Source organism: Podarcis bocagei, assembly GCF_964188305.1.
Source record: "Podarcis bocagei genome assembly, chromosome: 3".
Taxonomy (NCBI): domain Eukaryota; kingdom Metazoa; phylum Chordata; class Lepidosauria; order Squamata; family Lacertidae; genus Podarcis; species Podarcis bocagei.
Genome location: NC_138127.1, coordinates 98,805,724 through 98,832,682, shown reverse-complemented (window position 1 = coordinate 98,832,682; position 26,959 = coordinate 98,805,724). Strand labels below are relative to the sequence as shown.

The 26,959-nt window shown below is 46.0% G+C and overlaps 1 protein-coding gene across 3 annotated transcripts in view; it reads right to left on the bottom strand.

The window, feature by feature from the left end:
- Positions 1-26,959, bottom strand: part of SPTBN1 (spectrin beta, non-erythrocytic 1) — a 233,273-nt gene that overhangs the window by 14,860 nt on the left and 191,454 nt on the right. For 2 of the 3 annotated variants that reach the window (XM_081188305.1, XM_081188306.1), the window contains 12 exons: positions 25,676-25,900; positions 25,283-25,372; positions 23,326-23,604; positions 17,550-17,680; positions 14,028-14,232; positions 12,040-12,414; positions 9,764-10,008; positions 8,824-8,962; positions 7,505-7,589; positions 6,466-6,662; positions 6,045-6,148; positions 5,219-5,282 (listed from right to left, as the gene is read on the bottom strand). In XM_081188305.1, the coding sequence (XP_081044431.1) occupies positions 5,219-5,282; positions 6,045-6,148; positions 6,466-6,662; positions 7,505-7,589; positions 8,824-8,962; positions 9,764-10,008; positions 12,040-12,414; positions 14,028-14,232; positions 17,550-17,680; positions 23,326-23,604; positions 25,283-25,372; positions 25,676-25,900 (2,139 nt within the window). The remainder of the gene's footprint in view (positions 1-5,218; positions 5,283-6,044; positions 6,149-6,465; positions 6,663-7,504; positions 7,590-8,823; positions 8,963-9,763; positions 10,009-12,039; positions 12,415-14,027; positions 14,233-17,549; positions 17,681-23,325; positions 23,605-25,282; positions 25,373-25,675; positions 25,901-26,959) is intronic. The other variant, XM_081188307.1, reaches the window with a different exon arrangement.

The window sequence follows — 26,959 nt, the reverse complement described above, 5'->3', positions numbered from 1 at the left end:
AGCGCTCCCGCTGCGCTCAGGAGGCTTCGGGCTATCCCTGAAGCCAGGAGAGCAAGAGGGATCGATTCCTCTTGCTCTCCTGGCTTCGCTTCGCTGGAGAGCTGCTGCACAGCTTTCCCTCTCTGCGCAGCACCCCTTCAGCGAAGCGGGAGGAGAAATGAAAGGGGCTCCGTTTCTCCTCCCGCTTTGCTGGAGAGGCGCTGAGCAGAGAGGGAGAGAACATTTTTTTCCCTTGTTCTCCTCCTCTAAAACTAGGTGCATCTTATAGAGCGAAGAATACGGCGCGTTGTGGTGATGCCACCTTCCCAGCAGTACAGGTGGGTCAAGTCCGAGGGAAACCTGAGAGCCAGACACACAGCCTCTGTATTCTTGCCTGTTTCTGGCAACTTCCGTGGCTGCTCATCTGACTCCTGGGTTGCCCAGGGCTTGCTTGCCTGTTCTGGCAGAGACTAGGGAAAGAAGCATAGGGAAGGAACTTGTGCTCATGCAAGCGAAGACTGCTGCGGATCTGGCTTTAGCTCGCTGCAGCACGGCCATCTTGTTAAGATTATGAACAAAGCTGTCACATTGCTTTTCAGTATTTTTGCAGCCTGCTTTCAGAAACGGTTTCCGCAATGAACAGAATAATAATAGCAACAACAATAACAATAACAAGCATGTATGCAAATGATGCATGGTGACACACGGGGGGAAATAATAAGAGCTAAACAAAACTTTAATGGAAACATGCTTTGAGCATGCAGACAAAACACCATGGGTGACAATGGTTAACAACAACAACAACAGATAAACACAAGCATGTTATGAATACACGTTGTCATCATTGGAAGGTTAACTGCAAGTCAGCTGAGTTTGTTAGCTGATTCTTGAGGTATTTAAATCCCGATGCAACACAGCAGCGAGGGACGCAACATGGAATACATCCCCGCTCCCCCCGAGTTTGCTTTTCAAAGTGCATGAATCAAGATCTACATTCAGTCGTCCACCTCCTTGAGCCTCTGTACTGTTAGACGAGGAATCAAGGGATCTGCGCAAGGGAATGACAACCCACGCGTTGTTCTGTGAAATGCCACAATTTTTCGGAACCAAAAAAATGTAGGCAGCTATTAACAGAGAGGACTGCAGTGTCCTTCGCTGCCTGAGTTTCAGGTTTGAGGTATCTTTTCCTCCAGTTTTCCCCTGAATGTTAGAGCTCTATGTTGCCATTATACGAGGAAACTGAGCATCCCTTAGGCATTTTTGGCTACAGGATAGAACAGGTTTGGAACAGTCCCTTTGCCTGGCCAAGGGTCAAAAAGGCATCTCTGGTTCCTGCAGGGTTTAATGCACTTTGAGGGGCAGCAACCTAGAACTGGTGTAAAGGAAGCACCAAAACATGTCAACACATTGATATAAGGAAATCTAAAGAGCATGAATTAAAAGTTATACGGTGATATCCTGATGAGAGGGGGAGGAAGAGAGAGAGAGACATGTATGATAATGAAGAAAGACATGGTTGCATGGAAGAATAAAATCCTAGCCTTCTCACTCCTCACAAATGTTGCCAGGTACACTTTGAGAAACTAAACTGATAACCGGTACACCTTAATGTAGACTTGGAGGTTCAGCAAAGGGAAACCAGATCTATCAAGTGTGATTTGCTAATTATAAAGGTTAATAACTAACTAACCCTTATACCGGTGGTAAAGATTGCAGCAGAAATTCTTCATGGGAGGAAATCAAGGCCGCATTGGAAAATGGCAAAACTACAAATAAATTTGGAGACATCTAACAAATGCCAATTATTCTTTACCTTTAGCAGCTGAGGCAACCGCCCATCGACTATGCTACAATCCAAGTTTATGTAAACAAAAAATCTTATTAATGCCACTTTTGTGCAAAATTACTGAATCTGAAGTTGCAACCCCAGAACGCATGTTTAGCAATCTTTATCGCTACCCACAATCAAGTAAGGTTAAAGAGAATTTCCCACCCTCCTTTGAAAGTGTGGAATTTCTCTACCCTTTCAATGTGTCTTTTCATGTGGATTGATGGTCCTAATTCAGAGGTGAAGATTGCCAGATGAACCCTGGGTTTCACTGAGGGCTTCAAACACCTCACCTTCCTCCTCCTACAGTAGCAGCAGATAGACTCACAGTAGATACCAATTCAACTGCCATTAATTCTCTCTAAATAAGCCAAGCAAGTCTCTGCTACAGCCTCTGCTACTGCCTTAGCCCCCTCACGGAACTACATTCCCCAGAATTCCTTGAAGAGAAGACAGTTGCCACCCTACCACTACCCAAAAATCTGTAATTTGATACTATGGTCACCATCCTCTGTTCTCCACCTTCACACAGAATGGAAGTGTCTAGAGCAGGTGTAGTCACTGTGCTGCCCTCTAGGAATTGATGGGCTCAAACATGAGCCCCTGCCATAATCAGGGATGATGGGAGCTGTTGATCAACAACATCTGGCTAAGCGTGGGCTAGAGGGTTGACGTTTAGATCTATGGAGCCCAAATTAAGATTCCCACTCAACCGAGAAGGTAACTGAGTAGTACCTCTCAGCCTAATCTACCTCAAGGCTGAGTTCCTTGTGTGGGATACAAATGTAATAAAACTGTTAACGTGTAATAGCAGATTCACGCTTGTTAAGGGTTCCTTTCCTCTTCCCTAACCTGCACTTCTCCTTTCGTAGGGGGGGAAATGAGAGCAAGGGAGTGTGAACCTGTGGCTCTCCAAGGTGCTGTTAAGACTCCAGCTCCCATCATCAACCTTAGCCAGCACAGCCAGTGGTCAGAGCGATGGGACGCAGAGTCTAGCAAGATCTGCAGAAGACACAGGTTTCTCCACCCCTGGTTTGAGAGTCAGTGAGCAGAGGTTTCAGATATGGGCTATGAATCAGCCTTAAAGGTATAAGCCCCTCAACCTAGTGCAACCTCAAAGGGCTGTTGGGAGGATTAAAAGGGGAGGAAGGGAAAGAGGATCATGTATGCCACTTTGGAGTAAAGGTGGGATAGAAATCTAATAATTAAACAAACAAAGAGGATGCACCTTCTGTTTCCCTTCACTATTAATACGTTTTCCTACTCTCCCACTTTTCCCCTTAAACTTCTAGGAATGCCAAGGGTTGAAGTCATGGAAAAAGCCAAGGTCTCTGCAGCCTAGTAGGGGTTGGGGAGAATCTTAGATCCAGCAGGCCCAATTGTGGGTGCATGGCTGGAATGTATCCTCGAACTCTGGCAATGCCTTTTGCTTCCCTGGGTGGAGGACAGAGAGGTGTGTATGTGTGTGTGAGAGAATGTAGAAACTAGCCTACTGTGCAGAGGTAAAATGTTCACTCATTGCCCCACCCACTTTAGCCTCTGGCTCCTCCCACCACTGGCAAGTACCTCTGCCCCCCACCCGGAAGGGAATGTTGCTCTCGGCTGAAAAGTGTCCCCCACCCCTGCCGTAGGATGAAAAACAAGGTGGGCATCAAGGCACTGAGCTCCCCATGTGCCTCAGGCCTCATGTTGAGGGCCAGCGCATGGGAAAGGCAAGCATCCTCTTTATCTGTGTGTGACAGGTGAGCATATGAAAATGAAGGTGCTTCCTTTCCCGATATATGTACTGGAGGCAATGCTAGGAGGGATGGGGAAGGCAGGTGTTCAAGGTTCCTCTTCCCCCCAGGGCTTAACTTGCTTGGAAAAGGGGAAAACTGGGAACAGTCCCAGCAACAGGAACAAAGGATGCTCACACTATTAAAACTCCACAGTTTTAATGGACCTTTGGCATTTATTTTATTTTATTGCAGATTGCAATCCTAAACATGCTTCCTTGGAAATTAAATCCCACTGAGTGCAATAAGGTTTGCTCCCTAGTAACTGTGTTCAGGAGGGCAGCCTGAAAGATGCTGTGGAGAAGACCTGCTCCTGCACACGAGGTGAAGAGGGTTGTCCCGTGTTCAGCCTCACATGATCTGCATGGATTTCTCCCACCCCTCCAACCAGCCCCTACTTTAAAAGGACTAAGAGAGTCCTCTGGTTTTCAATGGGGTTTATGCACCAAATAACCAACTCACTGGCTAGGGAAAAGGAACACTGGAACAAGTTGCCGAGACAGTAAGATCACACTGACTACTAATTTTGTAGCGTCCTTCCATTTAAGCTTTATTGGCGGTTGCTGGGTTCACACTGCTTGGAATGTTCAACAACTTACTAACTTCTAGGTCAGGGGTAGAGAACCTCAGGCCCAAGAACCAGGGCTCTCTAACCGGCCCTCAGCACTCTCCCTAGCCATGTCCCCTCACTGGCCCTGTAATGCTGTTGCCTGGCTGGAGTTTGGCCATGAATTGTGATAATGCCTCTTTGGATAGAGGACAGAGAACTGTGGATGCCTGTTGAGAAACGTCTGACTTTTGCATGGCTGCGCTGCAGCCAGCACACTGTACTAACAGCTGTATCTGTTACTCCACCCACTTCTCCCTCTGGTCCTGCCTGCTTTTCACCTCTCGGACTACTTACTATGGGCATGCGGCCCTCATAAGGTTGCGCAGAGCGTAGTGTGGCCCCTGGGATGAAAAAGCTTCCCCACGTCTGCTCTTTTGGTGCAGATGGTTCTCCCTGACCCTGAATTCCGCACCCCCAGTTTACATATCCACATCTGCCGACTGCTTTCTGTCTGTAGGACTGGATCGTGCGCCTGAAGGCATTTGCCGATATCACAGCTGGCTTCCTGGCTCAAAACCGTTAGTACAGCTAGGGACATCGTACCTGTCGGTCTCTATTTCTTGTCTTCCGCAACGATGAGATCTCATTACATCTCAATTACTCACACAAACGGGGCGGCTTTAGCGGCAGAAATCTCAAAAGCTATTAACAAAACGAAAAACTCACAACAAAAGATCATTGAGACAGTCGCAGTGCAACCGGGGTGCGGTGGGGGGGGGGAGCCTTGAAGGATTTAGAGTTGAGGAAATAGAGGGTGCCTACATGGGCACTGGAGCGAGTGGCTGGGTGTGACGGCGACTCAACTGAACACAAGCTGAATGCGGAGGGGTGTGGGGTTGCAGTGGGAGAGAAGCAGTAAAGGGAATTTGGAGGGCCGGCAAATCAGGGAGGAACAGGGGAGAAAAGGCCTGTGGCCTTCTGCAAACCGCTCTGCGTCTTTCAATGTCCAGAACGAGGCCGGTCACTAGCCGTCCATCTGCCACTAAAGTTTTTGTAGTTTTGGTAGGTTTGGGAGCGGTAACTAACCCGAGGAGATTCCTGGTCTTGTGGCAAACCATTCTGGGATACCTGCTCTCCTTTTGTGCCGTCCCTGTTGGGAAAGAGAGAGAGAGAGAAAGTAAGAAAGAGACTGGAAAGGAGAAGCACAGGTGCAACACTGTAGACCAGGACATTTGCCATGGGCATCCAGGAACACTGAAGAAAACCCTGGTGAGCTGCCTGGCCTCTGTGACACATTCTGGGGGCACACATTTCTTTCCTGTGGGGGTGCCTTGGCAGCCATGTTGGATTTCACGGCCCACTTTTGCCTCTGGCCCTTGGAAGATTGCCCCAAAGGAAATCCCGGCCTTGGGCAGATATAAAAGGCTTCCGATAACTTCTATGGACTACCCAATGCTGCCGCTTACCAGTGCCGGATTCACGTATACGCTAAACAAGCTATAGCTTAGGGCCCCACTCTCTTGGGGCCCCCCCTCAAAATGTAAAGGGGAAAAAAACCTGGATGTACATTTCCAAAATATAAGATAAAAGCAAATAAAATAAAATAAAACGTACATACAGCAACAGTGTTTTGTCTTGTGTAGGCTCCTATGATGTAAGTCATGGGCTAGCCTGCTAGCCTGCTCACTAAAATATCACTGGTTTGCTCATTTCTATATATAAGGTGCTTACATTCTGCATGTGCAAATGGCTTTAGATACCTATTAGGTCCATAAATCACCATATAGCATATATTCAACACGAAAAACAGCGGCAATTTGTTGTTGACAGAGGACAGCTGGACAAATAAAGGGCCCCATAACCTTCAGTAGCTTAGGGCCTCATCAAACCTGAATCCGGCCCTGCTGCTTACCATTGCTGAGACTCCTCTCCGGTCTTGGGGCTTGGCTCCGGAGAAGGAGGCTGCCTCTTCCTCTCTTCCTCTTCTTGCTGTCGACGTACTTCCAACAATTCCAACTGGGGAGCAGAGAAGAAACAGTGAAACTTTAGGGTCCCTCCGTTCTCAGAAATCTCAGCCATCTTAGATCCTTGTTAGCTCCCTCAACATGCCACTCCTGAAAGAACCTGATTAGCTGTTGGATTGGATTGGCTCAGGAAAAAAAAGGTGAACTATTCCCCCCGCCCACAGAAAACAGGAAATCATTCAGTTTATTTCTACCAGAGTCTAAATTTAGCTCTGTAACGTATTAGCTCTGTGACTCCCAGCAATTGGAGCTAGAACAAAGCCATCGTGCGTGAGCACATGCGTCCCTGAAATGGCTCCTGCGACTCACCGTAGTAAGTCTTTCAAGCGCCGAAAATCTCTCGTCCCAAGTTGCGGCGGACTTTTCGAATGCTTCGTGCCTCTTGATGAGCTTCTCCACTTCGTCCACGCTTTGCCCGATTTCGCGGCTCGACAGGTACGGCTCCTGCCCCAGCAGCCAGGCCTCGGCGACGCTGGCGTCCCTCGAAAACTGGTGCACTTCCAAAACTAAGCCAAAGGCAGAAACGTCGGGTGCTCAGGGCCGGCAAGCAATGTGCAATGATAGGCCTAGCCTCTTAAGGCAGGCGCTTTCTTAAAGACACGGCACCTTTCTCCTAGCTCTTGGGGGTCCTGTTTCATCAGGGTGTTACTAAACCAATCCTTTGGGAATGTCCTAAAGAGTCACCAATATATTTTCACCCAGGGGCATCCCCATGGTGGACAAAGGAAGCCAGAAATCATCATCATCAATGATCTGTCCTTCACCCTAAGGTCCCATGTTGCGTTGAATGGACATTCCATGTATCTAGACCAGGGGTGGAGAATCTATAGCTCTCCATTTGTTGTTGGGTACCCATCACCCTTGACCAGTGGGCAGTCTGGCTGGGGCTGATGGGAGCTGGAATTCATCACCCTACAGAGGGCCCTGGCTTTCAACTTTTCCCTACTCCTCCAACACTTAAGTCAGCACTCCATGGCTGCTGAGCAGGCCCACACCCCACACTGGCTGTTTTGGGTTCTTTCCTCTTGGTTGTATCTCTGCAAGTCTTTGGATTCCCTTAACCCTACTGATACGCCCTTTTGTTTCAGTCTCCCATTCCATGCTATTATTGCTGTTGTTTATTAATTTATATACTGCTTAATTGCAAAGGTGGCTTTTAAGTGGCTGGCTTTGTGCTTGCCATATGTCTTCGGTGTTCACATCACCAGCTTTGCAACAACGGCAAACGCATACACTCCTGGCCGTGTATTAAAAAATGCCAACAACACTCAGGAAAGACTGCCACCTTAAAAAAACTACACGAGATCTCATTGCTCTAATAAGACAGACAAAGGGGGGGGGGTCTTACTCAGTCTCAGCCACTCCCATCTGTCTTCCCATTTGTCAATCATTTCTTTTCTCTTCTCTGTGAGCTGCAATAGCTTTTCCTTGATCTGCAAGGAATAAAAGAATGGAACGTTAGCATTGTACTACAGGCTTCTTCTTCTGTCTTATATTTGACTTTAACAGAGCTGCATCTGGCATCTAGGATCATATTAGGAAAAACAGGCTCTGTGTTTCACATCCAGACTTCTTGCTTGTCACTGGTGGACAGTGTCCATTGGATCTGGTAGGGGAAGGGGCTTGTTGGGAGGGTGGGGGGAAACAACATGAGCCCTGGTCTGGGATGATGCGACAATAGACTCTGGTTTGTTTTGTCTGTGGAGGAGAATCATAGAATCATAGAATCATAGAGTTGGAAGAGACCACAAGGGCCATCGAGTCCAACCCCCCTGCCAAGCAGGAAACACCATCAGAGCACTCCTGACATATGGTTGTCAAGCCTCTGCTTAAAGACCTCCAAAGAAGGAGACTCCACCACACTCCTTGGCAGCAAATTCCACTGTCGAACAGCTCTTACTGTCAGAAAGTTCTTCCTAATGTTTAGGTGGAATCTTCTTTCTTGTAGTTTGGATCCAAGGAGGGGAGGAGCACTATGAGAACGCTTCAGTAGCGTGTATGAGCAGAGCTGGCGTGTAAATTGATTAGATTAGATAGCATGGGACACAGCGACAGAGATAGAATAGATTAGCTAGGATACAGTAATAAAAAGGGATCCATTATATTAGGAAGTCAGGATACAGATTAGATTGATGGGATAGGATAAATTAGATCAATAAAATAGGATACTGTTATGTACTGAAGTTCTCACCCTGGGCCAGCAGGGGGATACTGTAGATAGTTATGCAAATGAAGGATCAAAAGTGACGTTCAGTGATTGGACAGTTTGTATGCAAATGAAGGATCGAAAGTGACGTTCAGTGATTGGATAGTTTTAGAAAGTTGCAACAGTTACGATTGTTCTGGAGCTCTATATAAGCAGGCTGACTGAGCTCCTCAGTTCAGTTCTGTTCCAGCTTACAAATAAAGAGCTGCTTTGGAAGAATCGCTGTGTTGTCTGATATGTTCGCCCCCCAACTTAACAGATACATTAGATCACCAGGACAGATAGAGCCCATTAAGTAGGGTCCACAGAAGGGAATGCAAAGCACTTTGGTGAAGTCTAGATACATAACAAAACCTAGATTCAATTAATATAGATGGTCCTTAGGTCTGAAACGGTGATCCTTATATGTTGTTTTCTCAACCACCACTCCTGCATAGTTGCAGAGAGCAAGCACACTGTACCTCTTCTGACGCATAGTGTTTCCTCGCCAGCAACGATTTGCCCAGCTCAATGCAAGTCGTAAAGCTGTCATTACGGGCATCTATTTCTGCTTTGATTCCCTGGTGATTGTTCATCAGCAGTTCTACGGAGGAAACATCCCTGAAACGAAATGGTGGTTCAGAAAGTCGCACGCTCGGTTTATTAAATGCTTTTGCAGCCCACCGCCAACAGAAACTGAAGCCTAGTTCTCATGGAGGCAGTAAGCCTGTGATGCTCAGGTGTGCAACCTCCACCTGTAGGTGGGGCTCATAACCATTTTAGAGACAGAAAGACTGAGGTGGAGAGTTAGTAGCCAAGTGTGTTGCTGGCTGAGAACGGATCTGAACTGAAGCCTCCTGAGTCCAGTTCAATCCCAACATTATGCTTCAAGAATACTAGGTAGGCCTCAATAGCAACAGCCACACGGACACAGCTAGAGGCCTAGCGCTAAACATTTGGCTTGTTGTTCCACATTACCAGTGCCGGATTTACACATAAGCTAAACAAGCTATAGCTTAGGGTCCAACTCTCTTGGGGGCCCCAAAAAAATTTAAAGGAAAAAAACACCTGGATGTACATTTCCAAAATGTAAGATAAAAAACAAATAAAACAAAACCTATATACAGCAACAGTGTTTTGTGTTGTGTAACCTTCCTATGATGTAAGTAATGGGCCCTGCCTGCTAACCTGCTCCCTAAAATATCACTGGTTTGCTCATTTCTATATATAGGGTGCCTACATTCTGAATGTGCAAATGGCTTTAGATACCTATTAGGTCCATAAATTACCATATAGCATATATTCAACACACAAAAACAGCGGCAATTTGTTGTTGACAAAGGACAGCTGGAAATATAAAGGGCCCCATTACCTTCAGTAGCTTAGGGCCTCATCAAACCTGAATCCGGCCCTGCACATTACCTAGGCTTCTCTTGGGCTTCGATCTGACGAATGACATCATCCATCCAAAGCATGAGATCTCGGACCATGCTGAAGAAGCGGAATTTGTCCCCGGTGTCTACCAGCCTGACCCTGCGCCCCTCGCAGGCATCCAGCAAGGTCTTCCACGCTTCCAGAACCTCATTTTCACGCCTTTGGATATCGTCGGCCTTGTCTCCAGCATAAGCAGACTGGAGGCGGGCGGCATCTTCTTGCAGTTGCCTTACCTGGCGAGGGAAGAAAGAGAAACGCCATCAGCCAACGCGATTGTTGGAAGGCCTGCTATGGAATTATAGCCAGGGCTTCATCTAGGCTGCAAAACCTGGGAGATGAGCAATGTTGCAGAATGTGGCAGCGGGTACAGAATTAATAATAATAATAATAATAATAATTAATAATAATAATAATAATAATAATAATTTTTATTTATACCCCGCCCTCCCCAGCCAAGTTGAATGAATACAACTTAAAAACAAGATTAGAATACAACATTAAAATATTGAAACATTAAAATGCAGCCTCATCACAGGAGGAGAAAGGAAAAAGGAAAAAGAAAGAGGGGGAGGGAATCAAATTGGCTCCAAGCCAAAGGCCAGGCGGAACAACTCTGTCTTACAGGCCCTGCGGAAGGAAATCAGATCCCGCAGGGCCCTGGTCTCATGAGGCAGAGCGTTCCACCAGGCCGGAGCCAGTGTTGAAAAGGCCCTGACCCTGGTTGAAGCCAATCTAACTTCCTTAGGGCCCGGGACCACTAGGGGGTTGCTGTTTATGGACTTTGAGGCTTGAGGCTCTCTGTGGGGCATGCTGGGAGATATGACCACCTTGGCTTCTTATTTCAAAACAAGAACCAACCACCAAGTTCCTACCCCTTATGACTGTGAAGATAAGTGTCAGGGAACTGCCATCAGCTCAGAGGCAAGAGGTGGAAGGGCAGTTGGGTTACAGGGAGCCTCCAAAGATTGTGCGAAGCAGCACTTCTTCCGCGGAGGAGGGAAGCCACGCCTCCAGTGGGAAAGGGGTGCAGGGCTCGGAGGATGCAAGGGAGAGCCACAGCACTGAGCATGGACAAAGCGGGGGGGGGGGGAGGCAGGTCCCCCTCTGCCCACCCCCTCTCTGCGCAGTCGGTTTACGCACAGAGAGGGGAGGCGTAGGATGGGGGTCAAAAGACTACTCTGCTGGGGAAAGTTTAAGTACCGCCCACTCCCGGATTCTGCTAGTGACTGAGTAAGACATCCTGCACTGTGAATGTTTTTGCACCGATAATAAAGCCTTTGAAAAGACCAGTGGGGGTCTTGCCTGTCCGCTCTCGAGCAACCACGCCAGCAGACATAACAATAAGCTTTAAGACATATGGGCAACCAAGAGCAGCCCAAGTCATTTTACTGCCTGAGGCAAAGGACAAGATGGCACTCGCCTGATTCCACGTACGGAAGCCAATCAGATTGACTGATGAATCTTACTTGAACATGGGGACAGAGGGCAACAGACCAGCTTAGGTGGCACAGGGAAGGCTGTGTGGCACACAAACACAGCTGTGCCCTCCAACACTTTACCACCACTACCCAACCCCCAGCATTTGCCACCTGAGGCACTGTCTCATTCTGCCTAACAGCAGGGACGGCCGAGTTCCACAAGGGAAGCATTGAGTCTATGGAGGAGGAAGCTTGCAATGTGCTACCCCCTTAGCTAATTGTAAGAAGGCAGGTAGGTAAAGTAAAGGTAAAGGGACCATTAGGTCCAGCTGTGGCCGACTCTGGGGTTGCGGCGCTCATCTCGCTTTATTGGCCGAGGGAGCCAGCGTACAGCTTCCGGGTCATGTGGCCAGCATGACTAAGCCGCTTCTGGCGAACCAGAGCAGCGCACAGAAACGCTGTTTACCTTCCCGCCAGAGTGGTACCTATTTATCTACTTGCACTTTGACGTGCTTTCGAACTGCTAGGTGGGCAGGAGCAGGGACCGAGCAACGGGAGCTCACCCCGCCGCAGGGATTCAAACCGCCGACCTTCTGATCGGCAAGTCCTAGGCTCTGTGGTTTAACCCACAGCGCCACCCGCATCCCTTGGCAGGTAGGTAGGAGTTGCCAAAAGTAGATTGAGGTTGGTGGGCAGCCATGGAGGACCACCCTAGAAGACCAGAAAACAAAGGAGAGCTGCCGGCAGCCCATATCAATGCACAATCTTCTTTCTTGACCACCTGAAACCACGTAGATCCCTGCATTAAGGGGGCTGTGCTAAAAAATACTGTCTCAGCATGCACACCTGTGTCCCTAAGGCCTGAATGTCGTGTTCGAACGTTGTATGCATCCTCTGCAAGGTTTCCACCGTGTTCTGGTCCCTCCCAAGCTCCTCGGGCAGCTTCTTGTGTTTGTCCTGTATCCGCCCGAAGATCTCCTTGGCATCGTGGTAAAATTTGTGCAGTTCATAAGAGGCGGCGAGGATCTGCGTTCTCGTGTCGATGAGTTCCAGGAGGTCAGCCCAGGCCTCGTTGAGACCGTCCTTCCACTCGGCGATGGTGGCGGCATCTGAATGTCCGGAGTTGATGAGATCATCGGCCATGTGGTTGACGGTGTCCACGCGCTCCTGCCCAATGTTGCCGGTGTCCCGGGCAAATTCGCGGAATCGCTCTTGCAACATCTGGAAAGAGAGAGGCCGTTAAGGAAACGGGCTCCAAATCAAGTGGAAGGCCACTTTCCAGCATTCCATACATTACAGCATCAGTGATGTTCGAAAAGAGACTGACATCAGCAACACAAGACTGTACCAGAAGCTGAAGAGGAGTCAGATATGTGGAATATATGCATGTTAGTAGTAATAATAATAATAATAAATTTTATTTATACCCTGCCCTCCCCAGCCAAGACCGGGCTCAGGGTGGCTAACATAAAAAATAAAAACAATTGATTGAAATACAGCTTAAAAAACAAGATTAAAATACAACATTAAAACATTAAAATGCAGCCTCATTTCAGTGGAAACTCAATCAAAAAATATTTTGGGGATAAAAACGTCAAGTCTTCACCTAGGCTAACTATCCAGACTGGTCCTACATGGGCCAGAAAAAAGCCAGGGAAGTCCCCAAATAGGAGTTCCAACACAGAAGGAGAAAGGAAAAAAGAAAGAGGGGGGAGGGAATCAAATTGATTCCAAGCCAAAGGCCAGGCAGAACAACTCTGTCTTATAGGCCCTGCGAAAAGAAATCAGATCCCGCAGGGCCCTGGTCTCATGAGACAGAGCGTTCCACCAGGCCGGAGCCAGTGTTGAAAAGGCCCTGGCTCTGGTTGAGGCTAATCTAACTTCCTTAGGGCCCGGGACCTCTAGGGTGTTGCTATTTATAGACCTTAAGGTCCTCCGTGGGGTCCTGTAGGTACGAGGGTCCTAGGCCGTGTATCTATACATATGTATGTGCATGCGTCTATGTGCATGATGTACACCTGTTTCCTGAATGAGCATCTCCACCCCCATTGTCCAGCCCAGACACTGAGGTCCAGCTCTGAGGGCCACCTGGCAGTTCCTTCACTGTGAGAAGTTAAGTTACAGGGAGCCTGGCAAAAGGCCTTCTTGGTAGTTGCACCTGCCTGGTGGAATGCTCCTCCATCAGATGTCACAGAGCTAAACAATTATATGACTTTTCATAGATACCTGAAGGCAGCCCTGTATTGGAAAGCTTTCAATATCTGATGTTTTGTTGTGTTCCTTCATATTCTGTTAGAAGCTGGCCAGAGTGGCTGGTGCAACCCAGCCAAATGAGCAGGGTACAAGTAATAAACTGTTATTATTATTTACACATGCATATTATCGAGACTATTCCCATTGCCTGTATTAATTGTCAGATTGCGACATTTTGTACAGTTTAACAGCAAGGGTCAAAGATCATTGCTTCTCACACCACAAAATGCCCCTTTTTTGCTCCCCGTACAAACACTGGGTAAAATGACCTAGCTCCAAGGAGGTTAAAGTGGTGTGCGTCGTCCCTGCCACCATTTTGTCCTGATAACAACTTTCTGTGGTAGGTTAGGATGAGTGCCGGTGAGTGGCCAAAGATCAGTTGTGGACCTTCATGGCTAAATGGGAATTTGAACATTGATACAAGTTTTGGTTTTCATTTCTTGTTCTGTGGCCAACTGGCCTTTCCAACCATGGACGTTACCTGTAGACTGCCTTGCATAGTAACGAAATACAGGAAAAAACGAAACAACAGCAAATTGTGGAAAGCTGAAAAAATGGGAAGGATCATCTGATCATCTTACTGTCACATGTTCGTAATCCTGTCCCAGCTCGTGGGATCCGGCCACCACTTCCCTTTCGGCAATCCACTGCTCCAAGTCATCCACTTCGCGGTTCAACTGGAACAGCCTGTGTCTCTCGTCGAGCTTGCCTCTCCTCTCCTCAGCGAGATCTTTCAGGCCTGCGTACAGCTTGTCTACTTTGGACTGCCGCATGCTAATGCGCTCACTGAGGGGAAGACAAGGGAATGTATGAGAAGAGAGTCAAATCCATCCACTTAAAAAAATTTTTTAACATACACTTTTATTTGGAGGCACAGTTCCTCTTTCTTCTACAAAAGCGCCACGGGCACTAGGCACAAAATCAGGGTTGCCATGTTTCAAGCAGCGAAAATCTGGACAGAAAACTTGTTGTGCTTTTTATTTTTTCTTTCCCGGCCCCAAGTTGTTGAGCTTCTTTGGCAAATTTGCAAAAAGAGAGAGGAAGTTTCCGAGCTATTTTTGAGGGAAATCACCAATACGGGTTTCCATACGTCCGGATTTTCCCGGACATTTTAGCGCCTTCCGCTCAGATACTACTTCCGACGGCAGTATTCTGGTTACATCTGGGAAATTCCAGATGTAGGGCAACCCAACACAAAATGGCCACTGCTAGGATGTGGCATAATACAAAATGGCTGCCGCACTGTAAAGAATAGAAAATGGTACAGGCATGGCACCCCAGCCACTGCCATACACAGACAGAAGCTCTTTGCCCCTCTCATCTGCTCAGAATGGATGGGAGGGTAAATGCACAATTCGGGCAACAAGTGAAATGTACAAGGAAGGAGAGGCTGAGCAAGTGCAAACAGGAACTGAGCAGGAAGAATGGCGAGTCTCTCATGCCCTGTGGATATTTTGAGGGGATATTTGAGGGGCCGACCTTTCATAGGTGCCGTTGGTGGTACTGGCAGGTACCTTGGAGGGGCCACACTGGTGACTCCAGGGAGATGCAATCTGTGTCTGTCTAACTGCTGAATGACTAAATTTATTGTTTATTTGCTTTAGATATAAATGGGATCACTCATTTGGCTCACTGATTTCAGGTACATGATCCTAAGCAAGTGCTGGTTACATGTGTTGCCAGCACAGATATATGGTGAAATTGCTTACAAATTGAATTTTTCTTATTTTAGTGGTGTGTTTACTTACCAGTTAAAAAAACAGAGTTTTCTCATGCAGGCACATTTAAGCTATATTCTCAAAGAAGCATGCAAACTGTATTTCTTAATTCCTAGAGTCTTAACCCTTTCTGCTTTTTAGTGGTTTTACAAAAAGACAGGTGGATTGGGGGGTGGGGTTTACTAAAAACATTTCGCTTTATTATTATTTTTACGTTGTAACAGTAACAGAAGAGCATGAGCCGCATTGTTAGGCTTTTTCTGTTTGTCAAATTGTTTGGGACGATTTGGATTTTTAGTGGCATGGTTATAATAGGTATTTTTCTGCATGTGCTCACACATTTCACATCCTGTTGATTCCCCCAAAGCCAAACAGACATCCAGAATTAGTTGTAAATAAGAATTATCACACCTTATTGGACTTGCCTCTTACACCTGGGATGGGGATCGTCAGGCCCGGGGGCCAAATGTGGTCCCTTGTCTCTCTACCTGACCCTTGGGACTCTTACCAGTCCATGCCCCCCACACTGCAAGCCACAGCCCTTTCCTAGCCCTGCTCTACAGCATCTTTGACTGCTTTTGCCTAGCTGAAATATGTCCTTCATCTTAGACAATGCTTCTTGATTGCCTGGATGGAGAAATGTTTGTGCGGAAAAAGCGCTGCCTTTTGCATGGCCGGAATATAGCCTACTGCACAAGCCTACGAGTAAAATCCATTGCTCTGCCCATTTTTCCTTCTGGCCCCACCCATGCGGCCTCTGAAATGTTGCTTATGATATAATGTGGCCCTCATTCCGCAAAAGGTTCCCCTGCCCTGCCTTCCACCTTTCCAGTTATTGATGCAATTTGCCAGCGCCACTTGCTGTCATATTTGGGAAGCTGGCGGCTCAGTAAATTTGTTGCGGGGGTCAAATCTGGCCTGTGGGAAACATCAGCCTATGGCCCCCGATCTAGCTCATCGATTGTAGTGGAGCTAGGACGCCAGAACAAGGTTCACAAAATCTGACAGTTTCCAGTTTTGTTTGTTTTAAAAAGACAAGCCTGGGAGATGTGCGCTAAGATACTTTCCAGACCTGACAGCCCAATTCTACGACTTTTTCCCATGACCCAGAGGAAAAGGCTCAGATGTCCAGGATTTCCGCCAGCGATGAATGCTATTGATAAACAGATCATCCACATCACTGGAAAGGCTTCTTCCGCAGCCTGAGTGTGTTTAAATTTCCAAAGGAAATGCAATGCAATTTTGATCGATGCATCGCTTATTTCCTGTCCAGTGAACGACAATTTAGGAGCACATGCAAGTTGGCAAATCGTTTCTGGATCCATGCAGAACAGGACAGAGGAGAAACTAACTCTCTCCATGAACTCCCCCCCCCCCAGTTTTCTCTGCCCAGTTTATGCTGAATTCCAAAATCAGCTGTCAAATATAAATTATTTACCATTTCCTTTGTCGGACTGCATTTGGGTTCCCCCCTCCTTTTGGCGCTCCCTGCCTCCAGTTTCCTTTTTCAGGGGACAATTGTCTCGGATTCATACAGCTGCTCATCTTGAACTTCTGATTACCTTTGTCGGTTTGATATAAATGCCTCCATCTTACCCTTCTTTGGAACCTCCCTGCAGGTCAGTGGACAGCGTGCAAGCGATACTCTGAATTCTACCTTTGTTCCTTTTCTCTTTTTAATAGCTAAATATGTGTTTCTTTATTCTTATTATTGGAATTTGTAACCCACCTGAAAGGATTCATTGGAGGCTAAAAGGGGTATTAAACATAAAAAGCACAGCAAAAAGCATCTAAAAATATAAAAACACTCTTTGGGCATCATTTATTTGAAGACAAGATAGGGAATGTTAAATATTTATTTGTGTGGTATGTTCCTATTGGCAGCTCTGTTGCTCAGGTTCAATATTATTTCTCCCAGTAGTCTGATAGAAGCCTGGCACTACTGGATAACTGATCAGCTTAACAGTTTAAACTAAACACAGTTCCCCGTGATGTCCAAACTTGAGGAACTGTTTTGTTTAAACTATGGTTACTGAGAGCTTACCTTAGCTCCAGATCCAACCTTGTTCTGAAACCATAGCATAGGCAAACCATGGTTTCCTGAGAACAAACGTCATGGGAAACTGGGCTTAGTTTAAAAGTAGAAGTTGAAGCTTTCAGTTCTCCTCTGGTGTGCAAAAGCAGCATCATTCACATAGTGGGGCACCATTATTCCTAGTTATGTGTTTACTGGACCATAGTCTAAGCTTACCATTTGTTTGTTGGTTAGCCAGGATGGGGAGTGCAGAAAGGAAACTACGCTTGATGGACTTAAATCCAGCATGGCAGTTCTTAAAAATTCCTTGGGGAAACGGCAAACTACAAATATAAAACAGTAAGAGTCACCTCTCTGGATGATTGTCTGCCACCAAAGTCCTGCTAGTCTTGGATAGCTGGTGCACGGTCTCAGCATAATCTTCTACGGCCTGCTCCAAAATCTGGTGCTTCTTCAACATGGAAACTGCACTTTGTTCATCCTAAAGTGGCGAGAGAGAATGTCATTTTCTTTGCATGACACCATGGTGGAGGGAGTCATCTTGGTGTGCATAAATAGGGAGGATTTCACCTAACAAACCTTGTTAGGAGAAGCTTCTGCTTGCACAATGGGGCTCCCCCCTTCTTCCCCATGCATCCCCCAAATCGGTTTGGTTGTGTGTGTCAGAGAACCCTCAGAACAGGGACTGAGGGGAGGGGAAAATTGTTCTGCCTGTTAAGCTGAAATGCTTGCACAGACGTAGTTTCTAATAGCCTGAAACCGCATTCCCCCCACAATGCATATTATAATGTATATTTTAAACTATTTTTACTTATACTTGGGCTTTTTTGGGCGGTCAACTTTTTAAAAACTTCTGTCTTTTATTGGTAATTTTAAGGCACCGATAATTTTAATGAGACAAAGTTGCAGGAGGCGTCCACTAACATGAACAGACGCAGGGCTGCCCCTCCGTCATGCTGCTGTCTGCTCCCAACTCAGTAATATCCAAAGGCAGACCCACACCAAGATAAGTGGGGGCGGAAAGAGGGCTGAAGTGCACTAGGGTCCAGGAGCAGCTCTAGGGGGGCAGATAATAAATTTATTATTTTGGTCACAGACCAGTTCCAGCTCACATACAATATCAGGGAAGTCATAAAACACGATAGGGATACATTTGTACTTGCAATTGGGTATAACAGGGACAATACAGATATAGCAGCAGTTAAAAATATGTAAGTTAAATCTTAATCACTAAAATATAACCTAAAATTGTCATTTAAGGCCTTAGTCAGTATGGTAGCACAGCTTGTTCCCTAGGTTTTATGGCAGTCGCACAGAATTTGGCCATCCTTCACGCGATCTCTGGATCATTGTCCTCTACCAGGGATTTTAGACATTGAAGTTCGGACCCATTTAAAGATTTTTGTATAGCAGGGATGATAAGTACCAAACGTATATCCCCATAGAAACGACAGTGTAACAAGACATGAGAGACAAGTTTCTACCTCCATCAAGCTGCAGGGGCAGACTTGTTCCGCATATAGTTTACCCTCAAATCTGCCCTGCAATAAGGAAGATGGAAGCGTTGAATCTAGCAAGGGTAAATGACAGTCTGTATTTAGGTACAGTGGTACCTCTGGTTGCGAACGGGATCCGTTCCGGAGCCCCATTTGCAACCTGAAAGGAATGCAACCCACGTCTGCGCATGCGCGGGTCGCAATTCGCCACTTCTGCGCATGTGCGTGGTGTCATTTTGAGCGTCTGCACATGCGCGAGTGGTGAAACCCGGAAGTAACCCTTTCTGGTACTTCCGGGTCACCCCGGGATGCAACCTGAAAAAGCATATCATGAAGCAAACGTAACAAGAGGTATGACTGTATTTGTAATTTTGACAGATATATTGCTCCCATTCTCTTTTATTTTTATTTATTATTTATTTATTTATTTTTCCTTTCTTTTATTTTATTTTATTAAAGGGTGTTTATTCATCTCACTCACGTGACATTGCAGTTCCACGTTCCAGATTAGAGGGGGGCAGAATGAAGATGTACGAAGAGCCTCCAGGCATCAGTGCCACTTACTGGGAGAGGCAGTGGCGAGGTCAGGGTGGCACAGATGTACCAGCAGAGCCAGTCTGGCACTCTGACTGGTATCTCTTTGCAGTCCTGACCATGCCTCTGCCAAGCTCCCCCCACCTTCTGGTAAACAGGAGTGACGCTGCCACCAGGAGGCTATTGCAATGAAGAACACACCTGTTTGAGTAGCACTCTTGGCTTGACAGGTGGCATATGTGCCAAAAGGCTGGGCCACCTACTAACTGTCATAAATTACTTAAGGAGGTAAGAACATGAGAGGAGTTCTGCTGTACCAGGCCAAAGGCTCATCGAACACTCTCAGCATCCTGATCTTTTCAACACAGGGGTTTCAAGTCAGGCTACAAGCACCCTTTCCTGACTTCAGGAAGTTTGAAAAAGAGGGGCATCTATCCAAATGAAAAGGCTGAAAGCTCCAGAAAAGATACAAGCCACTGAAAAAAAGGCAAACACAAGGAAACGGATCCAGGCCAAAAGACAGGTTGTGAATTGGCTGGCTAAGATTTATAAAACAGAATCAGATAAGTGTTGGAAGTGTAAAGGAGTGGAGGGAATGTTCCTCCACATGTGGTGGACATGTAGAAAGGTATTGGGAAATGATTTATAATGAATTGGGGGGAAATGTTTGAAAATACTTTCCCCCAAAAAGCCAGAGTCCTTTTTGTTGGGGATAACTCAGACTGAAATTCCCAGGTGTCAGAAAAGGTTATTTATGTATTCAACTACCGTGGCCCATGTTTTGTTAGCCCAAAAATGGAAAGTGAGTGAGGTCCCAACTAAAGAGGATCGACAACTTATGAATATGAGCAACTTGCAGATTCAACATATAGAATAAGAGAGCAAGAAGAACATACGTTTAAAGAAGATTGGAAAACATTTATTGAATTTGTGGGGGGAAATTGTATACAGTTGAAAATGCTGGCAGCATTAAGATAAATTCAACAGAGTATTTTTTTTTTGATGGATGTAAAAGTGGGAAATTGATTTGAATGGTTATAGTAAAATATGCAGGGATGTAGAATGGGTAAAATGAACCATGGAAAGAGAAGAAGGGAAGTCACTGGATATTTTAAAGTTTGTAAAATGTTTGTTTGAAATTGTAAAATGGAAAATTTAATAAAAATTATTCTAAAAAAGAAAAGACAGGTTGTGAATTAGCTAATAGTGCCAGGTTAGGTCGCAATTATAATATGATCTATAACCAAGACAAGTTAACGTGAACCAAGTAAAGATAAAGTGACCCCTGATCATTCGGTCCAGTCGTGACCGACCCTGGGGTTGCGGCGCTCATCTCGCTTTATGGGCCGAGGGAGCCAGCGTACAGTTTCCGGGTCATGTGGCCAGCATGACTAAGCCACTTCTGGCGAACCAGAGCAGCGCACGGAAATACCGTTGACCTTCCTGCCAGAGTGGTACCTATTTATCTACTTGCACTTTGACGTGCTTTCGAACTGCTAGGTTGGCAGGAGCTGGGACCGAGCAACAGGAGCTCACCCCGTCGCGGGGATTCGAACCGCCGACCTTCTGATTGGCAAGCCCTAGGCTCTGTGGTTTAACCGACAGCGCCACCCGCAAGTTAAGGTCAACCAAGTAGAGGAGTTCAAATACTTAGAAGTCGAATGGAATCCATTCTGGAAGTCCATTCAACTTCCAAAACGTTTGGAAACCAAAGCGCGGCTTCCGATTGGCTGCAGGAAGCTGCTGCAGCCAATCGGAAGCCGCGGAAGCCCAGTCGGATGTTCAGGTTCCGAAGAACGTTTGCAAACTGGAACAATCACTTCCGGGTTTGTGGCGTTCAGGAGCCAAAACGTCCAAGTACCAAAGTGTTTGGTATCCAAGGTACGACTATAAACAAACCTGGGATATTTTGTTTGTTTGTTTGAAAAAAGTGTTCACAAACTAGGGCTAGAAAAAAGGGCTTTTTTGCTCTACCCTAACAAAAACTTGAGAATCCACAGCATATAAAGCATATAAGAGACGGGGCAGCGAAGGAAGAAGATGGGGCTTGATTTCTCTTAAGTGGTTCAATCATGTTCTAAAACCGACTTCAGCAAGCGCGCACTGAGAAGCACAAGAGTTTGGGGGAAGAAATTACAGGTATCTGCTGGCTCACTCCAGCTACCCTGTGCAGTCGTACTGTTTTGCTGTGGCTGTATTTTGTAAACTCACAGAACCTTGACATGTTCTGACTGTGCCTGGGTAGCAGTTCTTGCTGGATATTTCTGTGTCATTAAACATAAATGACGTCAGACTTTCCACAGAAAGGGGGGGGGGACACACAGAGAGAAAAATAGAAATGTAGAAAAATTGAACCTTTCAATCAAAGCAGCAAAAATAGAAACAGGCACTGACTACTGGAAGATGGATTCTGGGCTAAATGATGCTTAGAACTGCGCCAGTGCATTAAACTTCTCCATCAGCCAAATTATTTATAGAACCTGAAAGTGATTTCTGCTGGGCAGTAACTGTTACTCATTTATCTCAGTCTACCTCTGCAACTCTCTGGGGAGGATTTCATAAAAACATATGGGACCCCAATTGGTGTTGGGCGGTAGAATAACAGAAATGTAGAGTTGGAAGGGACTCAAAGGGTCATCTACTCCAACCTCTGCAATGCAGGAAACTCATCTAAATCATCCATGACAGATGGCCGTGCAACCTCTGCTTACTAACCTCCAAGGAAGGAGAGTCCACAACTTCCCAGAGACCGCACATGTAAGTAAAATCACATATAGTAGGGAACACCATCTAAAAAGCCTGTAAACACTTTCTAAACCTCTAGAAGCCTTTGAAAAACCCAGCAGCACTTATTAGCCATTTTCCCTTCTCTTTTTGCACCACTTTTGCAGTTTTTGAAATTGTATTCGAGCCGCTTTTGCCATTTTCGCACCTTTTCGCCGTTTAAATCCAATTTATTTATTTATTTCCTAGTGCCACACAAAGACTTGGTCGCGAGTCAGTCAAATGCGCCTTAAGTGGGGAGTTGCCTGTATATCCGTTGAGTTTTCCTGCACTAGATTGCTGTACACTTGATGACTGAGGTAACTGAACCAACTCTACCCCAAGCTACTGTGTTTGATATGGTATGTTGTGTTTGTGGTGTCCGATAACCCAATCAAACATGCAAGTATAGCTAAAGGAGCGTCTCCACCCCCATCGCTCAGCCTGGACGCTGAGGTCCAGCGCCGAGGGCCTTCTGGCGGTTCCCTCCCTGCGAGAAGTGAGGTTACAGGGAACCAGGCACAGGGCCTTCTCGGTGGTGGCGCCTGCCCTGTGGAACGCCCTCCCATCAGATATCAAGGAAACAAACAACTATCTGACTTTTATTTTTTTTTAATATTTTTATTGCTTTTTTCCAGATAACAAAAGAAAAAAGAAGAAAAGAAAAACAAAAGAAATCCAACTTTCCATTACATTTTTCCATAACCGACTGGACTTCCCCACGTCTCCCTCACCCTGCTTTCTTTACAATAAAAATATCAGCAAATTAATAGCTTGTTTCATGTGTTATTAATACTTTCAAATAATTCTCTTTTGGGTTCAAAATACTTATTATCAATTTACTTTTGCCCTAAAATAAATACAATATTATTTTAAACTTTAGTCCTCAAACAACTATCTGACTTTTAGAAGGCATCTGAAGGCAGCCCTGTTTGGGGAAGTTTTTAATGTTTGATCATGTTTTTAGTATTATGTTGGAAGCTGCCCAGAGTGGCTGGGCAAACCCGGCCAGATGGGCGGAGTATAAATAATAAATTATTATCATTATTGTATGAGAGAACATGGTTGGAATGTGTGCTTCTAATCAAGTGTACGGAAATCAGATTGACAGTACATAGCTATGCTGAACCAGTCCTAAGGACCATTGGGGCCCATAGCTCTATGAAGGGTATATGGGATATTTGGCAACAAAATTGCAGCACCCCTCATAAAATGGCAGTTCCCAGAGTCCTTCGAAGCCATGTCAATTAGCCTGGTTTCCAAACTGGCATAAACCGATAGTGCGGATGTCCCCTGGTGCCCATAGGCCGTGTCTACATGGATGCTGACTTACCTTGGCCTTCTCTTCTGACATCATGTAGAGTTCCTGTTCGCTCATCCAGGCTTCGGCCTCCGCGGCGTCAAAGTAGTATTGCTGGGCTTTGTGGGACTCCTCAAGGCGCTTGTGGCGTTTCTCCGTCTCCTCTATCAGGAGGCTCCACAGCTGCTGCAAGTCTGCGAGCCGCTGCTGGATTGCTTCGGCATTAAGGCTGCTGTCTGTAATGATGTTTTGGCTCCTCTCGAAAATGTCGTCGATGCGAGGCTGGTGGCCCTGGATTTCCTTCTGAAGTGTCTAATGTGGGAAATTCAACACTCGGGTTGGAAATAGCTCATCGAACAAACACTTTGGGAAGAAAGACAACGGGAAGTCAGCCAGGAGGGCAGACTCCCAGAATGCTGCGTGAGAGAATTTGAGAGCACAAAATGTTCTGACGGTACCTGAGCTTCCATCAGTCATTTTGGCCCAGGGGCATAAATTTCAGCGGGCTAAAGGGACTCATTACTACTAGGGGGAAGGCAACTAGAGGACAACTCAAAGGCCTTTGGGCCTTTATGTTACACTTGCCACAGAGACTGGTATCTCCACGGTGACTTTTGCATCTTACAGTGTTATCATTTAATACAGGGTTTTCCAAGCTTGGGTCCCCAGCTGTTTTTTTTGGACTACAATTCCCATCATCCCTGACCACTGGTCCTGCTGGCTAGGGATGATGGGAGTTGTAGTCCCAAAAAACCAATATGGAGACCCCAGGTTGGGAAACTCTGATTTAATACTACACAAGATGTGTGTTGGGACCAAAGACTTGTTATTTATATTTGCACACTGTCTTTCCACATAAATGATGCCAAGGTGCCATCCCTTGAGTTTCAACACCCGCTGTCCATGGCAGTAGAGTCCGCATGCAGGAGAACCCAATGACAAACATACCTATAGGGCAGGTTGTTTTAATCGGATCTCTTTACCCTGGCCTTTTGACACCTGAAATGTATGTGTTTAGGATCCACCCTACTCCTGTGACTCTAATTTGTTTTAACTGTTTTTAACTCAGAATTTTAAATTGTTGTCACCAGCCCTAGGACCTGTTGGTGAGGGGCGGGTAATACACTTGATCACAACCACCACCACCACCACCCATCCACCATGGAGACACGTTGGGAAGAGATGATTCAACCTCTGGCATTGCCACTGATGTCTTAGGTGAGATCTGGGCAATATCTCTGTACCACCAGTCTCACAATCCGTAAAAAGGGCACAACACTTTTGCCAAATCTGACCACAATGCAAAGTGTACAGTAAAGACTAGGAGGTGGCCAGTTGCCCGGGGGGTAGGGGTAGGGAGATTTCAAAAATGGCAAATGTGCTTTCTGGGCTCTACTTGCGTGTTTGTGGGTCAAAGTGATACAAGTACTTCTTTTTGTCTGTCCACCTGCTCTACTTTGTTTGGTGATCCCTAGTATTATGAGAGAAAGCATGCCTAAAGGCATCCCTTGATAGTCTGCCCATTTGGGAATCACTGTACAGTGGTACCTCGCAAGACGAATGCCTCGCAAGACAAAAAACTCGCTAGACGAAAGGTTTTTCCGTTCGCGATTTGCCTCGCAAGACGAAATTTCCCTATGGGCTTGCTTCACAAGACGAAAACGTCTCGCGGCTTTGTTTCCTTTGTCTAAAAACAAAGACATGTTTTGTTTATAAAGTTAATTTATTTTCCCTTCAATTTTTGAACTGCTCTTTACAGTATGTGTGACTTTAAAGAGCAGTTAATAAACTGTTGTTGTACCAAATTTGGCTTTGTTTGGACTTTTTTTGACCATAGGAACGCATTAATTGATTTTCAATGCATTCCTATGGGATTTCGTGATTCGCAAGACGAAAAATTCGCTAGACGACAAAACTTGCGGAACGAATTAATTTCGTCTTGCGGGGCACCACTGTACTACTTTGGATCCAGGCAGGTTTAGCCACTTACCTGATTCTTCTTAATGAGCAACTGCACAGTCTGGAGGTTGTGCCCATGATCTGTCGATGTGGCAATGGGCATCCTCTCTCCAACCCACAACTAGAAGGAGGAAAATAAGATGGCAAAGTAACTCAATGGTATATCCATGGGAAATGAAGAGTAACAGGCAGACCCAACCATTGCAGCTAGTAGCCACTGGTGATCTTATCCTCTGTGACTCTCATCTCCTTTTAACTTGGTGGGTGCAAATTATGTGCTACATAAAGAAGAACTTGCTTCTGTCTGTCCTGAATCTCCCGCCACTCAATTTCATTGGATGAAATCAGGTTCCATTACTATGGGAGAAACTTCTCTCTATCCACTTTCTCAGCAAGTGGACCTTGGAAGAACTTTGAAACTCACAATTTCGTCCTCCACATCCCGGTTGAACTGGTGGATCTCCTTGGAGGCCAGCAGGTGGGCCTTCCTCTCGGTCAAGGGTTCCAGCAGCTCCACGAACTTCTTCTCCACGATGAAGCGTTTGCTGTCAACTTCGTCAGCGCTCTTGCCCTCCTGGCTCAGCGCCTGGGCCTGGCTCTGCAGCTCCTCAATCTCTTTCTTGCGGACGTCCATTTGGTTCTCAAGCATCTAAAATGGCAGGGAGAGACATATACATGTTCACTAGCCATTCTCTTCCAGTGTGATGCTGCTCCTGCAGCAGCAGCCTTCCCCAACCTGGTCCTCTTTGGAGGTTGTTCGACTCCAGCTTCCATCAGCCCCAATCAAATTGTGGGGCTGTGAAGGAGTGTAGCCCAAAACATCAAGAGGGCATCTGGTGGGAGAAGGTTGTACTACTAGGAAAGTGTGTTGTTGTTGTTATAATAAATTAAAAAATTAAAAAATTGTCCAGTAGCACCTTCGAGACCAACTAAGTTTGCTCTGGGTATAAGCTTTCGTGTGCATGCACACTTTTTTCAGATACCTGTTGTTTTTATGTTATGTATTTTGTGTTTCAATTTTATATTTTAATGTTGCAACCTGCATTGAGACCTTAGGGTGAAGGGCAAGTAAATGAGTAGTAGTTGTAATAATAATAACATTTTATTTATATCCTGCCCTCCCCAGCCGAAGCCGGGCTCAGAGCGGCTAACAACAGTAAAATAATACAACATTCTAAAATCATTTCATTATAAATTCAGTTTAAATTAAATTAATGGCAACCATTGGGCTAGAGTTCTGTGAGGATTGCCAAAGGAGGGGGTCAGGCTGTGCCCTGGCCAAAGGCCTGGTGGAACAGCTCTGTCTTGCAGGCCCTGCGGAAAGATGTCAAGTCCCGCAGGGCCCTAGTCTCTTGTGACAGAGCATTCCACCAGATCAGGGCCGTAGCCGAAAAAGCCCTGGCTCTGGTTGAGGCCAGCCTAACCTCCCTGTGGCCCGGGATCTCCAATGTGTTTTTATTTTAAGACCGTAAGGTCCTCCATGGGACATACCAGGAGAGGCGGTCCCGTAGGTACGAGGTATTAATAATAATAATAATAATAATAATTAATAATAATAATAATAAATGCTTCAAGAGTGAGGGATTTCAGCCTCCTTGGGTGCTTGCTGTTTGGAAAGGCAGTTGTGTAATTTTAATTTTAGCAACAAGGAAATGCATATATTCATATCTTTCTCTATCTCCAACCACCTCTCCTCGCTGAAAGAAGC